Raw genomic sequence first — 14,498 nt, 5'->3', positions numbered from 1 at the left:
AAGCCCATAGCCTTTGATTTGAGAACATATAGAGAGCACATTGTATAATCTTGCAGCTTTATCTTCTGTAAAAACCACTGATGCAATAAATCAGTTACTTCATGGGCCATTGGTTTTTAAAATCCTTACACTTAGAGACGCTGAGCCTTATGGATTTCATTTTCTGAAACCACTGATGGTTTTGCTCAGTCAAATCTAAACATTCAAAACTTGAGCTCACGCCTTGTTTAGGAAATACTACTATATGGAATAAGTCATTGACTTCCTAATAAAGTGGCTTCCAGGATGATTAACATTTCTCAAACTTGTGCACGTAGTGTGTTAGTGGTTTGTGTCACAAGCCAATAGACGGGGAAATTCAGAAGGAAGTTGGTTATTCTGTCTATAACCCAGTTGCCTGCGTCCAGGCATTGAGGTTCATATGATAAGTAGTACTACTGCTAAATCTGAAACTCTGCCAGTACCTAGAATGTGGGAGGCACTTTCGTATAAGATTTTAAAAAAATATATTTTTTGTTGGAAAAAAAGTGGTGGAAGGGAAGACGGAAAAAAAGTGAAAAAAAGAGAAATAGAAAAAAACTGAAACAAAAAATGTTCATCTCATTTCAAACATTTCACTGAAAATTTAAAACATGCCTGAAATACACTAGCAGTGCTGGGGACTTAGGGAAAATTTACAGTGGGAGAATTATACTCGTTTGTGACACACACATTGCCACCATGTAGGTACAATGAAACAAGTTTGGAAGAGATGACAACCATTTTTTCTTGTTTTCTTTTTTTGTTTTCCTCCATTTTTCAGCATAACCGCCTCATTTTTAGAAAGTTGTGAGTAACTGAAGAATGGATTTTTTGCAACATTTACTATAATTATACTTAGCATACATACAGTATATATTGTATGTAGAGGACGCTTTATATTGTATGTCTGCAGAAACCAAAGGCTTTTTATCCAGTACCTTTCTTCACTCCCCTATCCCAAAATAAAACACAACACTGATCAAACCACTCTTTGAAAGTAAAATGAAAGAAGTAGTTCCTTGCTGCCAAATTATAAGCCAAAGAAAATTTTAAGGCTGAGTGAAAAAACTTTCCAGAATGTGTTTTATCATGGAAATACTAATATAAACATAACCATACTGAGTATCACTATAATGACAGGGGAAAGTTGGTAGTAATGGTTTGTTTTGTCTCCATGAAATGATTCTTGCTTGAAGTAAACTCTTGCTTAACATAAAATCCCAAGAGGCTGAGTAAAACTAATTTAATTACCTACCCACTCGTGCCTCAGTGACAATTTTCTCATTTTCTTTCTACAAGAGTGCAAAATGTATGATTGTCTTTATTTTTAAATCACCATCTAGAAGGCACAATTACTTATGTGGAATCAGAATTAAGTACTTACCATAATATCTCCCTTCAGTAGCTGGGCTGGCTCTATAGCAATGCAGATTCTGCTTTGATTTTCTGGCCCTACACTACTTAACAGGAAAGAGAAGAAAAGGGGAGATGTTTAAATAAATGTTGTGCTTTTAAACAATAAAATCATGACAAAAACATGGTTTAACTTTTGTAACTTAAAGGGTGGAGAACTACATTCCCATAGAGATGAAAATAACTAAGACTTACTATATTCCTGAGGTATGAACTGGTTGCATAGCCTGGTAGATCTTTAGAAAGGGCCGACAAACTGCAAAAATAGCCAAGAGAGTCATGTATTCTTTGTTAATTATCTGTAATTTTTTTAAAAAATACACATTTAGTGAGTTTCCGGAACATATAACAGACACACTGGACCACCTTCAGACCTGATATAGGTGGATGCAAACGCTAGAGCTGGTTGACATTTTGTTGAAAAAAAAATTAAGGAAAAATGGATTTTTGACAGATGTGACGTTTTAATTCTGTTGAAAGTTTTCAAGGCCATTTTTCAAAATGGAACAAAAAAACCTCCTTTCATTCTGAAAAAAAGTCTCTCTTGTTTTTTCAATCTTTCCACCTTTTTTTTCCAATGGAAAAATAGCCAGGAGAGGAGAGAGGGAGGAGAAAGACTTTTGAAAATGAGAGAAAGTAGCACTTTGCTCACTTTTAAAATTCTAATCCCCTCTCTCCTACTGGGGAAAAATAAATAAATAGGAGAAAGTGGGGAACGACCAAAAGAGAAAACAAAAATAAATTTAAATGAAACATTTTGGTTTGGATTTTTTTTCCATTGAAAAAGTTCCTGAAAATTTGACTTAGATTAACAATTATTTAATTTTTATTCATATTTTTGCATTAAAAAAACATTGTGGCCAGTCTAAAGGGCAATGAAGTCAATGAAGCTACACTTGCTTAAGTGGAGATTTAAGTATCACCCACTAGTGTATCTTGTGTACCTAATGTAAATGATTAAAGGTCTAGAAAACATGATTTAAGAGGGAAAATTGAAAAAAAAAATGGGTTTGTTTAGTCTGGAAAAGAGAAGACGGAGAGGGGACATGATAACAGTTTTCAAGTATGTAAAAGGTTGTTACAAGGAGGAGGAAGAAAAATACTTCTCCTTAACCTCTGAGGCTAGGACAAGAAGCAATGGGCTTAAATTGCAGCAAGGGAAGTTTAGGTTGGACATTAGGAAAAACTAATGGTGGTTATGCAGTGGAATAAATTGCCTAGGGATGTTGTGGAATCTCCATCATTGGAGATTTTTTAGAGCAGGTTAGACAAACACCTGTCAGGAATGGTCTAGATAATTAGTCCTGCCACAAATGCAGGGGACTGGACTAGATGACCTCTCGACGTCTCTTCCAGTTCTGTGATTCTATGTAGAAAGGTCAGTGGCCTGCTACTTTTTCTCCTGCGCCTCCTTGCTGGAGTGTAAGCTCTAGAGTGCTTTTTAAGTTTTAGAACAGCATATTCAGCAAAATGCTTTTGCTGGCCCATGTCACTGCCCAGAACAGTAGATCCAAGCGGACTGTAGAAACTGACTTTGAGGCCACCTCCTCAGGAGGCCCAATAGTGGAGTATGAGGAAGCAGACCACACTAAATAGGCAGAGGTAACCCTTACACTGAAGTGGGATAGCAGGACTGAGACTTTCCCACGTAAGGGGAACATAGCTGTTCGGATGTCAGTGAGACGATGGCAGGACTTGCACAGGAAGTCCCTCAGCCCACTGGAAGGAAGATGAGAAGAAGGTGCTATCTCTGCATTTAGCAGAACTGGAGAGTTGTGCTCCTCCACTCTCACTCTGACACTAGCCCTTGCCTAGAGGTTCTGTTGGGTTTTCCGCATCCCTTGGTTTGCAGGAATAGTTGAGGCGAGGAGTTGTTCCTTAATGGAAATTTTCCAAACCTCAAGAAAGGTCTGAGATTGTTTTGAGATTGAGGGGAAGTTTTAGGGAGTTCTTATCTGAACTGTACTGGTTTGCCCATCCTAATAAGAGTGCAGTGTATCAAAAAGAGCAAGGCTTGAAAACGGCAAGTGAAATAATGTACCTCCTCCAGCATCAAAGCTTGGGATGCCATGAAGGATGACAAAGTGCAGGAAGAGTGGGGTCGTGTTCATTTTCACAGATCCAGACAGAAGGCCACTTAAGAAGTGCACATATCTGAAAAGAAAATGCAACACAATTAGCCAGGAAGGAAAAGATTGTTATAATCCCAGGGAAAATGATCTTCTCGTTGTAATGAATATAATTAATACAAGGGGGCATATCATTGCTTCATTTAGCCTTAGAGTTTAAGTGGAATAGAATAACCTGCATCAAAATATGAAGAGAAGCCTCTGTTTATCAAGTTTTTCAATTATTGGCAAGGATGTTGCTATAATGGGTAATATTTGTACTAAAATTATTTAGGAGAGAATATTCCACCTAACAGCTTTGAAAAGGAGATGTGTGGGTGACTCAGGAAGCCAGTAAAGGTCACTTTCAGCCCAGTACATATTAACTGTGACTCAAGTTGCTACCAGTCGACAGCATTCTGGTAGTCAGAGTGAAATAAGTCCAGCCCAATTCCTAGTGAACTGGTCTGCACATCAATAAAGCCACTAGAGTAGGTGCCCTTTTTGTAAGTGTGCACACATACCACAAGTTGTTTCATTCCCCCTAAACACCCTGAGATAGTTTCCCAATCCCTCTTGCACTAACACACAAATGGCTGGCAGGACTAATATCTGATATTCAAGTAAAGCCAGTTTGTGCTTAGTACATTGGAGGAACTGTTCAAGAACAATTTATTCTTGTGGTGATATGAACCTCCTCACAGGAAAGCAAAGGTCAATGAGACCTAGGGTTATCTGCTCTGTAATTGCCTTTCCCACTGAGGGAAGTTTTAATTTATAACTGCATTTCTTCCCCACATAAGTTTTTCATTCTGTACCCTATTTTTGGATTGCTATATCCCTTCCCTCCTTTTAAATATCCAGCTAATTTCCCCAAGATCGGCCAAATTTGTAAGAAATAAAATACACACATCCCATAAATGGAATAAGATTAAAAAATAGCAGTCTCTCTTGCATAAAAAGACAAGGAGGGGCAAGATACATTCTATTATTTCATTTTGCTAATGATTTCCCTGATTTCAAACTCCCCTTTTGGCCACAAGGGGTATTAAATTAGTTTAATATTGCTCTTAAGAATAAAAGTATATCATTAAAAAAACAACTAACACACCACATGCTGCAAATTAGGCGGCAACAATATGGGTAATATCACAGTTGTAGTGATTCTCTCTGACAGTGATAGTTCTACCGCCCTGAGTCTGGAGTTGTTGGGATTATTTCTTTATTAGTTTTGTTTTAAATGCAAGTAGCAAGGGTTGCTTAGACATGACATTAGAAAAGGTCGATGTTGCTTCTTGTTTTCCTCCTCCAGGCTCTCTGGCAGTATTTGTTCAGTCAGCAGCACAAGTACAGGTTATCATATCTGCCTGGCTGCAAGAACTGGAGTAAGACAATACTGCACTGATGGCACACATTTTAATCCTTTTTCTTTCTACCACCATGGGTACGTCTACACTGTAACCGCAGGGTGTGATTGCAGCCATGCTAGTTTTAATCTAGCTAGCCCAACCTATGGCCTGTACAACCTATGCCGAAGCCCAAACCACTGTGTCTTCACTGCCATTTTAGCCACACTAGCTAGATTAAAGGTAACGCAGTCATGCCTACCCTGAGCTGGAATCACACCTGTGATTGGGATGTAGACATACCCATTGTCTCCTTAATGACCCCCAAATTTATCCCCTTCTCTAATTTAAGTCCTGATCCTCCTGCCATTGCATTCATTACTGCGTTTATAGCTGATTATTCAGCTGTTTACTTGATATTTTTGAGGAGATTAAACAACTAAGCTTAAAACACACACACAATTCAGCTTTCACATATAGAGGGCTCAGATCTGCAGTTCCTATTCACGCAAAACTTCAGTTGAAGCCCCTGAGAATTTTGCCCAAGTCCTGCAGGACTGGAACCCAAAGTGAGATTTCTCAGATTTTTGAGCCATGTGGTAGGTAGAAAGTGAGTGTGTATTTTCATGTTTTAAGATTATATATTCATAATCAGTTGAATGTCAGTAAGGATCTGGACACCTGAATGTCCAGTAATAACATTAGTAGATAAGCAAGCTAAAATGGGGTTATTTAATTGCATACTTTAGAGGATAAGCTGGGATCAAGTAGCGTTGTAAAATTAGCCAGGGGCATTATGGAGTTGTTTCACTTTCCTCTGCAATAACAAGCATTGACCATTGCCGGAGGCACAAGAGGCCAGATTTAGATTATGGCATATCCTGCATTCGTATGTTCTGTGTGCAAGAGGCAGACTGAGTACTGCAATGTTGTAGTAAAACACAAAGAAGCTAATTCCGCCATTCAGGAGGAGAATTAGTGCCTCCCAGAGGCCCCTGGAGAAACTAAACAGATATTCCAGAAGAGCATGTCAGACCAAACCCTGCATCTTACAGGTATTTTATTTTGGCTTTAGGGCTCACACACTGTACGTGCAAGCCAGCAGCTACTGAAACTTCCTGTCAGCATGGCTGTAACAACTGCCATGAGGCACAGGTCACAGATGCTGTTGTGAGGCCTGTTGGTTCTCATGGAAACTTATTTGCAGAAGGGAGAGACTTAAAGTCAGAGCTGTTCATACTGCAGAAGGCATCCTGATGGGAGCACTGAGACTGTCTCATTCCTTTTGCTCCCACGGTGCATGCCGCTGTTTCCTGTAGGTGCCATTTACAAGTGTCACATTTTAATAATGCAAGGTTTATTTGCAGACATGGAGTCGAATGGATAACGAGCTCCCCAGGCTAAATATTTTTTTTAAGTTTATTTAAAAACTCATGGGACTGTTATTTTTCATGTCAACAACAGCTGTGTAGGTCACTGAATAGGTCCATCAAGGCACTGGGAAAGCCTTTCCCAACCAGAAACAGAGCAAATTTCCTGACCTTCATTATTACTATATGACTTTGTTCTTTTTAATTACTGACAAAGTCTTTTTTTTTTTTTAAACAAAGTGCTAAAATTGTTACATATCTGCTGATGAAAGGGAAAGTAATCAGTGATCCCAAATGAAGTCCCTGTGTAGATATTTTACACATCGAAATGAAGACTGGTGCATGAGAGTATAACAATTACCTAGTAGGCATTTTCTAGCTGCTCCCTTCTTTTCTGGTACTGAAACATCCACTAGTTTAATCCTAAATTGCACAGATGTCCACACACATACCTCAAGACCATTTCACATCCCAAAACATCAACTATCTGCTCTAAGTAATGTCTCACCCTCACTTATAGAATAGACAGAGTATATGATAGTGTAGTGTGATATAAAGATTTTATTGTCATGACTCAGATGGCCATGTTATATGTAAATCATCCCAAACAATGTCAGTAAAACCGTTATATCACACCACTCCATCATGTTCTCACTAAAATGTCTTATGAGATAGAAAAAGACAAGTTTACATTTCTTTTACAGAGGTTTTAAAGTGTATTGGGACTGCTTTGCTGCCTAGACATAATGAAGTACAAACACATATAGATGAAACCTTTGTACCATACCAAAATATTACCTATGTGTATATAAATACACCCAAACAGAGAGAGATCTCCTTCAAGGAAGATTGCTACAAGGTGGAGAGTTGAAGTGGGAAAATCTCAGGGAAATGTCCTCCACTGGATAGTGAGGAGAAACTATGGCATTTGCTCATTTAGTAATATAAATTAGATACAAGTTAAATACCTTTTTTGGGATGGCTGCATTAAAGTTGAAACTTTATCATCGAAGAATTTCTTCATAGCAAATCTGTCTAGAGCCTGATCAGCGCTATCAAAACAAAGAAGTAGATACCATGTTATTCCATTTGGGGTTGGTTGTGGATCCACAGGATCAGTGCTATGCCCCACCTTTGGAACAGTCTCTTGGAGGAACCCCTTCAGTGTGCCAGACCCAAAAGGAGTCTCATTCTTCCTTCAGGGTAAGCCATGTGGACTCACCACCTCCTTAGACTGAACCTCTGGGGATCCTGCTCTCCTACTACACACCAAGAGCTCTTTTCAGTGAGTCCAACTGAGATAGACTCCTGGTACAGACTTGTATGCTCCTCAGGGATTAATGCACCTCACCAAGCATTAGCAGTCAAACAAACAATGTTGTCAAAACAGTTGGGTTTATTAGTCAACTGGAGCACAATATAGGGAGTCTTTAGTTTAGCATAGAGAACTGAAAGTTAAAGCAAGTCCATTCTTGTTAGCCCAGAGCCCAGCCAAGCTGTAGTGAACCCCATTGTTCAAGCTCTGTCTCTCTTTTGGTCTGACCTCCTTCCTCAGATTCCAGGTGAGATCCCCGACTTTTTCCAGCAGCCAACTCTTATCCTCCTACCTCTCCAGTCCTTTCTGGGGAATTGTGCTGAGCTTCCCTGCTGAGAGATGGAGAAATCCATCTCCCTCTGGGTCACTCATTGCTAGGAGTCAATATGCTGGTGATTGGATTTGCCATTGTCTTTTTGGATTCTCCATTGATATGGGGTTGGCCTCAGCCAGTTCTTTTCCAATGACTCCTTCAAGCTCAGACAGCTAGGCGACATTCATACTTACATCTCTTAGCCTGCCCTGAGAGCAAACACTCGTTTTCCACCCACAGAGTAGTAATGCAACATATAGGGAAATCTGAGGCATACATAAGAATCATAAAAATCATTGCCAAAAATTCCCACTTCATCACAGGATTATCTTGGAAATGCTGCGGTTTACAGCTTGAAATGTGCCAAACTACTACAAAATGCCTTCAGTAATTGCCAACCCACCTGCTCACAGGTCAGGTTGGGATAGTTTTTCCACTGCCACCTTTTAATTCCATTCCAAAGGCAGTTTCCTCCCTGAGACAAAGCACCTACTTCTCATGTTTAATTATCAGGATTTTGCATTTCATACATGAATATGCAAGATTCGCAATGCAATGGATTTAGCCACCCCCGGCATGCACAATGAACAACTTGTCGCAATTTGCTTTTAGCCCCATCAATACAGCTTTCTCTGTGGATTGCATAGGAGGGTACTTGTATTCCCTCCTTAATATTATGTCCCAAAACCTACAACAGCTAATACTGAAGAGAGAAGAAGAAAAAGAAGAAAGAAAAAGCATCAGAGTTCTGACTGAACTAACATGCATGTAATTATTCTAAGGATTTACTCAGTCCTGGTTTCTTGCAATCTGGTTTACCAGGAGAGGGTGTGCTCCAGAAGCAGAACAATCAGGCCTTGGGAAAGAAGCGCTTTGTGCAAGACAACCATGAACCCCCCGTAGATTATTATGGAGCATCAATGGTAGGCTGTGAAAGAAATTTGGTTTTATTATTCTTTGTTTAAAATGAGAGTGGATATTGGGCATATGGGAAGAGAAGGCAGAAGAGCACAGAAAAAACGAGGTCCTCAAGTACCAGACAGAAAACCATGATGATCCCAGCCCCCAAATAAATGAGACCATCCCTAATTATTTGTTCCCAAGTATCAAGTTGTGCTCTTTTTGCTGTATATGGGACAAATACGTAATCATCATATGAGAGTAAATGGATCTGGTAGACTGATGCTAATTAACATCCGTATATAAGGTCTGAAGTAACTAGACCCCATGGAACCACAAGTTAAAATCCCATCAGAGTTGGCTTAGCCCTGTTGAGTCTTCACAGAAGACTTTAAAAACTAAGGATAACCCCATTTGCCTTCAATGGATGTTGGATCAGGTCCTGTCTTCTCTTCATTGATGTTAAAGATCCCATGGCACTTTCCAGAACAGGACTGGGCAAAATTTTCACCTCCTTTCCTACTCCCTGCTGCTGGGTACTAATTGATTTGTTGCCCTCCACCAAGGAGGTGATTGTATTTCATTGCTGCTCTATGTGCATAGTGTCAAATGCTTTAGGATAAGAGGTATTAAATTACATTATATACACACAGAAATCACCATTTTATGGCATAAAAACAATGAGGACTCCGGTGACACCTTGAAGACTAACAGTTCTATTTGGGCATAAGCTTTTGTGGGTAAAAAAACGCACTTCTTCAGATGCATGGAGTGAAAATTACAGATGCAGACATAAATATACTGACACATGAAGAGAAGGGAGTTACCTTACAAGTGCAGAACCAGTGTTAACAAGGCCAAATTTTATGGCATATTGTAAGACAACCTGATTAACACTGAACTCTCTTTTTTATTCTTTGTTAAAGGCTGTACCTATTGTTCCATCAAGTTTTATGTAGAATTTCTATTCCGTTCATTAGGGAGTTCTGCTTAAAAACCGATGGCGCAATATAGACTAAGTGATTTAGAGGCTTGTGGAAGAAATCTGTTCCTTCCATGGCTATCTACTGCTGAATCACATACGTGATCATTTTTAAAAATGGCTAGTTGCTGTGTTCTCCCCACTACGTGCCACTTATTTAAAGTGATAGATAAATACACATGCAATTATCCTTCTCATTTCAAATTCATCTTAATTGGCAAGACAGATGTTCAGTGTGTTTTGCATTATACATCCTCACTAGTCATGCCACCAGGGATCTGAGCATCAAACTCTCATTTTGCAAAGGATTATTTATTCTTATCTGTAAGAACAAAGCTTAACATCTATTAGAGAGAGCATGGGTTACCCCAGTTAAATATGGCTGCAGGTAATCTTTCTTGAATTAGAAAACTGAGCCCTCATGACCCAGACAGCAAAGGCACGACAGCAACCATACAAGTGTTCTCATAGAACTTTTTTTGTTTTCGCTTAGACAAACGCTTCAGGAAAATTAGGGATAATGTTTCCTCCCCTAGCTGAGGCATATTCTGGGCTCTGGCTGCGGGAAGGTGGGGAAGGGGCTTGGTCATAGATGTAGTTTGACTTCTATTTTGGGTGGGCAGGGGCCAGCGGGGCTTGAGCCAGCTTCACATGGCGGGGTCCATGGAGGGAGCGCCACCTCTACCCCCCAGCTCACCTCAGCAGGCCACCCACCCTGTCTGGGTTGTGTGCAGGGGGTGGGGTGGGGGGAGTGTGCAACAAAAAATGATAACTCAAAGGTGGGGGGCTCAGCTCACAAAGTTTGAAAACAGCTCAGGATACAGGAAGGGGGTGGCTAGGGGCTGTGTGCAGGCACGGGTAGCTCAAGGTGCAGGGAGAAGAGTAGCTAGGGGCCATGTGCAGGAAGGGGGGTAGCTCAGGGTGCAGGCAGGGGGGGTAGCTAGGGGCTATGTGCCAGGAGGGCTCCCCTGCGGTCCCTGTTCCCCGAAGTCTCTGCCAGCCATGGAGCCGAGTCTCCCCACCCAGGCGGCTCTTACCGGCTGCATGAGCAAAGGGGGCTGGGAGCTGAGGAGCAGCTTCAATCCCCTGCACCAGCAGCAGCAGGAGACAAGAGAATGCAGTGACTGCCTGCTCCATGGCGCCAGCCAGAGCAGCAGCTGTCCCGCACTGCCCGGCTCTGGCTTCCTGCCTCTGACCTGGCCGTGGGGCATGGAGAGAAGGAGGTGGAAAGGGTGTGTGTGGATCTTCCCCAGGACTGCCCTGTTCTTGCGGTGTAGTTTTGAGTGTGGGGTGAGTAACACCCCCCGTGCCTCCGAATTCTGCCCATGGGGAGCACCAAGATCCAGGTTCTGATAATTTTATTCATGATGAGTAGCACCTATTCCAGAAGTAACTCCAGTAAGAGAAAAGATAGTCTAGTGGTTAGAACACTAGTGGGGCCTGTGGGAATCTTGGGTTCAATTCCTGCTTTGCCACAAACATCCTGTGTGACCCCGGGCAAGTCACTTAGTCTCTCTGTGCCTCAGTTTCCTACCTGTAAAATAGGGATAATAGTACTTCCCTTCCTCACAGGGTTGTTGCGATGATAAATCCATTAAAGACTGTGAGATGCTGAGATATTACAGTGATGATAGTGTGACAAAGTTCCTCCTCTGCCTTGGTGGGTCCTGCGCTTATTGGCGGATTTGCTCGCCTCAGAGATTCACAGCAGCCCTCAGTTTGGCCACTTTTGCTAGTGGCTCAAAACTGCCGTTCACTCAGCTAACCTCATCACTGGCCAGCATGGGGAAAGGGAGGGGAACAATCCCTGCAGTCTCTGCTGACACACCTAGTGGGTCGGGGGATAGGCCAGGGACCTTCCCCTCTGGTGGGACCCACAGTCCAGCTCACCTCCTCTTGTCTCAAATAGGGAGTTTAGATTCATAGATTCATAGATATTTAGGTCAGAAGGGACCATTATGATCATCTAGTCTGACCTCCTGCACAACGCAGGCCACAGAATTTCACCCACCACTCCTGCAAAAAAACCTCACACCTATATCTGTGCTATTGAAGTCCTCAAATTGTAGTTTAAAGACCTCAAGGAGCAGAGAATCCTCCAGCAAGTGACCCGTGCCCCATGCTACAGAGGAAGGCGAAAAACCCCCAGGGCCTTCCAATCTGCCCTGGAGGAAAATTCCTTCCCGACCCCAAATATGGCAATCAGCTAAACCCTGAGCATATGGGCAAGATTCATCAGCCAGATACTACAGAAAATTCTTTCCCGGGTAACTTGGATCTTACCCCATCTAAAAAAGTTTAGGAGGATGGGGGGAACCCAGGCCCACCCTCTACTCCGGGTTCCAGCCCAGGACCCTGGGGATTCAATTGTCTACAGTGTCTCTTATAACAGCTGCGTGACAGCTACAACTCCCTGCGCTACTTCCCCATGGCCTCCTCCCAACACCTTCTTTATCCTCACCACAGGACCTTCCCCCGATGTCTGGTAACGCTTGTACTTCTCAGTCCTCCAGCAGTATGCCTACTCACTCTCAGCTCCTCACACGCCTCTTGCTCCCAGCTCCTCACACGCACCTCACTAACTGAGGAGAGGTCCTTTTTAAAACCAGGTGCCCTGATTAGCGTGCCTGTCCTAATTGATTCTGGTAGCTTCTTAATTGGATCCAGGTGTCCTAATTAGCCTGCCTTACTTGGTTCCAGCAACTTCCTGATTGTTCTGATTGTTATCTTACTCAGGGAAAAGAGACCTACTTAAGCTGGGGCTAATAAATCTACCTTCTATCATGCTCCTACATCCATCTGGCCTGACCCTGTCACAGTAGCCATGTAAGTATATAATATGGTTGGGCAGATTCAAATGGGGATTACTCATGGAGTAAGGTACTACTTAAATGAGTAAAACTGGTAGAATCTGGTCCTAGTCAAAAGAAATGCCATTAATTTTTTTAAAATTTATAAAAGGAAGGCTTGTAACAGATTCTCATCCATCATGCATAATTTTGAGACACTTCAGCACCATCTGATTGAAACGGGCATGGGTGACAATCGGACAACGATTGGTTACTGAAATTAAGGGGAAACTTTTAGGGTTTTCCCCCAGCCTTGAAAGATATGCAAACACAGTAATTCATTTGCATTGTTCATCTCTTACCTGGCAGAAACATGGGTGAAGTGCATATATGATGATATCACTACTCCTATCCTTCCTTTTCCACCCTGTAGGAAGACAAAGAAATCATAGTGTCTATTATTTAATATTTACATAGCACCATAAGTATATGTGGGACTTTGCTGTAAGAAAAAGACATCAGTTCCATCCATTGTGCACATGATGGAATGCTGCTTCACTCAGGTCCTACGCTATGTTGCAAACAACAATATTTCTGTATTACTTTGGCTGTTCTGCTGACTACAAGAGCTCAGGCCTGTCTTTTGTTGAAGTGGTGGAGGAGAATGGTGGTCAGTGGCTTTTAAAGACCTTTTAATTGCAAGTTAGTTGACTTGCCACATTGAAAATACTGAGTGAGACTTTGGTGTTGGGCACCCCAGTCCTACTGAAACTCAACAAGCATTGGTACCAAAACTGCTCTGGTGCTCTTTAAAAATCCCGCTTAACTCCTGGTTGACCAGTAGCATGTCAGGAGCAGAGAGCCCAGATCACCGGTGGGCCAGCCAAGCAGGACTTTTTTTATTTTTATTTTTTTAAATTCAGGATTTTTTATATTTAATTTGAAATGAGAAATTAGTGGATTCATTTTTTTCCAGTTTTACCTAAAAAAGATTCCTGAACTAAAGCCCACAAATCAGTTGTTTTATTTCCCTTTCTTTTTTACTACATCTTACATAGAATGTATTTGTTAGACATGGTATTTTTGTGTGTATACCAGGACAAAGCTATAAATTAAAATAAAGAAAACTATGAACAGCAGCAATAACATTCTATCACTTTTTTGTTTTGGGCTCATCCAAGACAAGCCTGGACAACTTTGAAATTTCTGGCATGATGTGCTATAAACTATGAATTCTGACAAGTATCCACAATTTTTTTCTGACACCTGTGATTTATAATAACTTAGTCTTTATGAAGTATTTTCATAATGTTTCAAAATTTTATTAAATAGTTTACATGACATATGTACAGTACAAATTACTGATCAGTCATTCTGGCTAGTTTTAACATGCTTCCAGATTATTCAGCCAACACATTTTGGCTATATCCAGGAAGGATGGTGGTGGGAAGCTTTTAAGATCCCAGGGAAGAAATTCATCAAGTTATTTTAGAGGGGTTTATAAAATACTCATTGGGATATTTTGCTTTTTACTTCTGGTACAGTTGTGTTCAGAAAAGTATCTGTGTAAAAATGAGTCCAGAGTAGTGAAGATATCATTTCCTTTGTGTCTTCTTTATCATGGTGCTGTTATCAGACAGCCTTGCCTGGAGCATCCTTCTGCAGCAGGCTGCAGCATGACACGTGCCTGCCTCAGTTTCCCTTTCAGGTAACCCAAGGACTCCCCATAAGGCTCTCTTGCCTCAATGATATCCTTCTTTGAGGCTAGTTTACTACAAAAATATTGTGCAAATAATCCAAAACATAAGTCTCAAAACAGTTCATTTATCACTCTAGTGCATATAGTCCTTAAAATCTCATGACATGATTCTCTCCATACCACAACTAGGCTCCTCATCAGTCCTCTTCAGATCCTCTGCCAGGACAGCCATCCCAGCCCTC

General features: G+C 41.3%; 1 protein-coding gene across 19 annotated transcripts in view; it reads right to left on the bottom strand.

Annotated features, from left to right (window-relative positions):
• TNS3 (tensin 3) overlaps positions 1-14,498 on the bottom strand; it is a 340,704-nt gene that overhangs the window by 131,608 nt on the left and 194,598 nt on the right. For 12 of the 19 annotated variants that reach the window (XM_007061354.4, XM_027823765.3, XM_027823760.3 and 9 more), the window contains 5 exons: positions 12,920-12,984; positions 7,227-7,310; positions 3,476-3,588; positions 1,630-1,690; positions 1,406-1,481 (listed from right to left, as the gene is read on the bottom strand). In XM_007061354.4, the coding sequence (XP_007061416.2) occupies positions 1,406-1,481; positions 1,630-1,690; positions 3,476-3,588; positions 7,227-7,310; positions 12,920-12,984 (399 nt within the window). The remainder of the gene's footprint in view (positions 1-1,405; positions 1,482-1,629; positions 1,691-3,475; positions 3,589-7,226; positions 7,311-12,919; positions 12,985-14,498) is intronic. The other 7 variants (XM_027823761.3, XM_043540480.1, XM_043540484.1 and 4 more) reach the window with 1 other exon arrangement.

This window comes from Chelonia mydas, chromosome 2, assembly GCF_015237465.2.
Source record: "Chelonia mydas isolate rCheMyd1 chromosome 2, rCheMyd1.pri.v2, whole genome shotgun sequence".
NCBI lineage: Eukaryota > Metazoa > Chordata > Testudines > Cheloniidae > Chelonia > Chelonia mydas.
The sequence above is the reverse complement of the archived record's forward strand: the minus strand, read 5'-3'. Positions and strand labels throughout refer to the sequence as shown.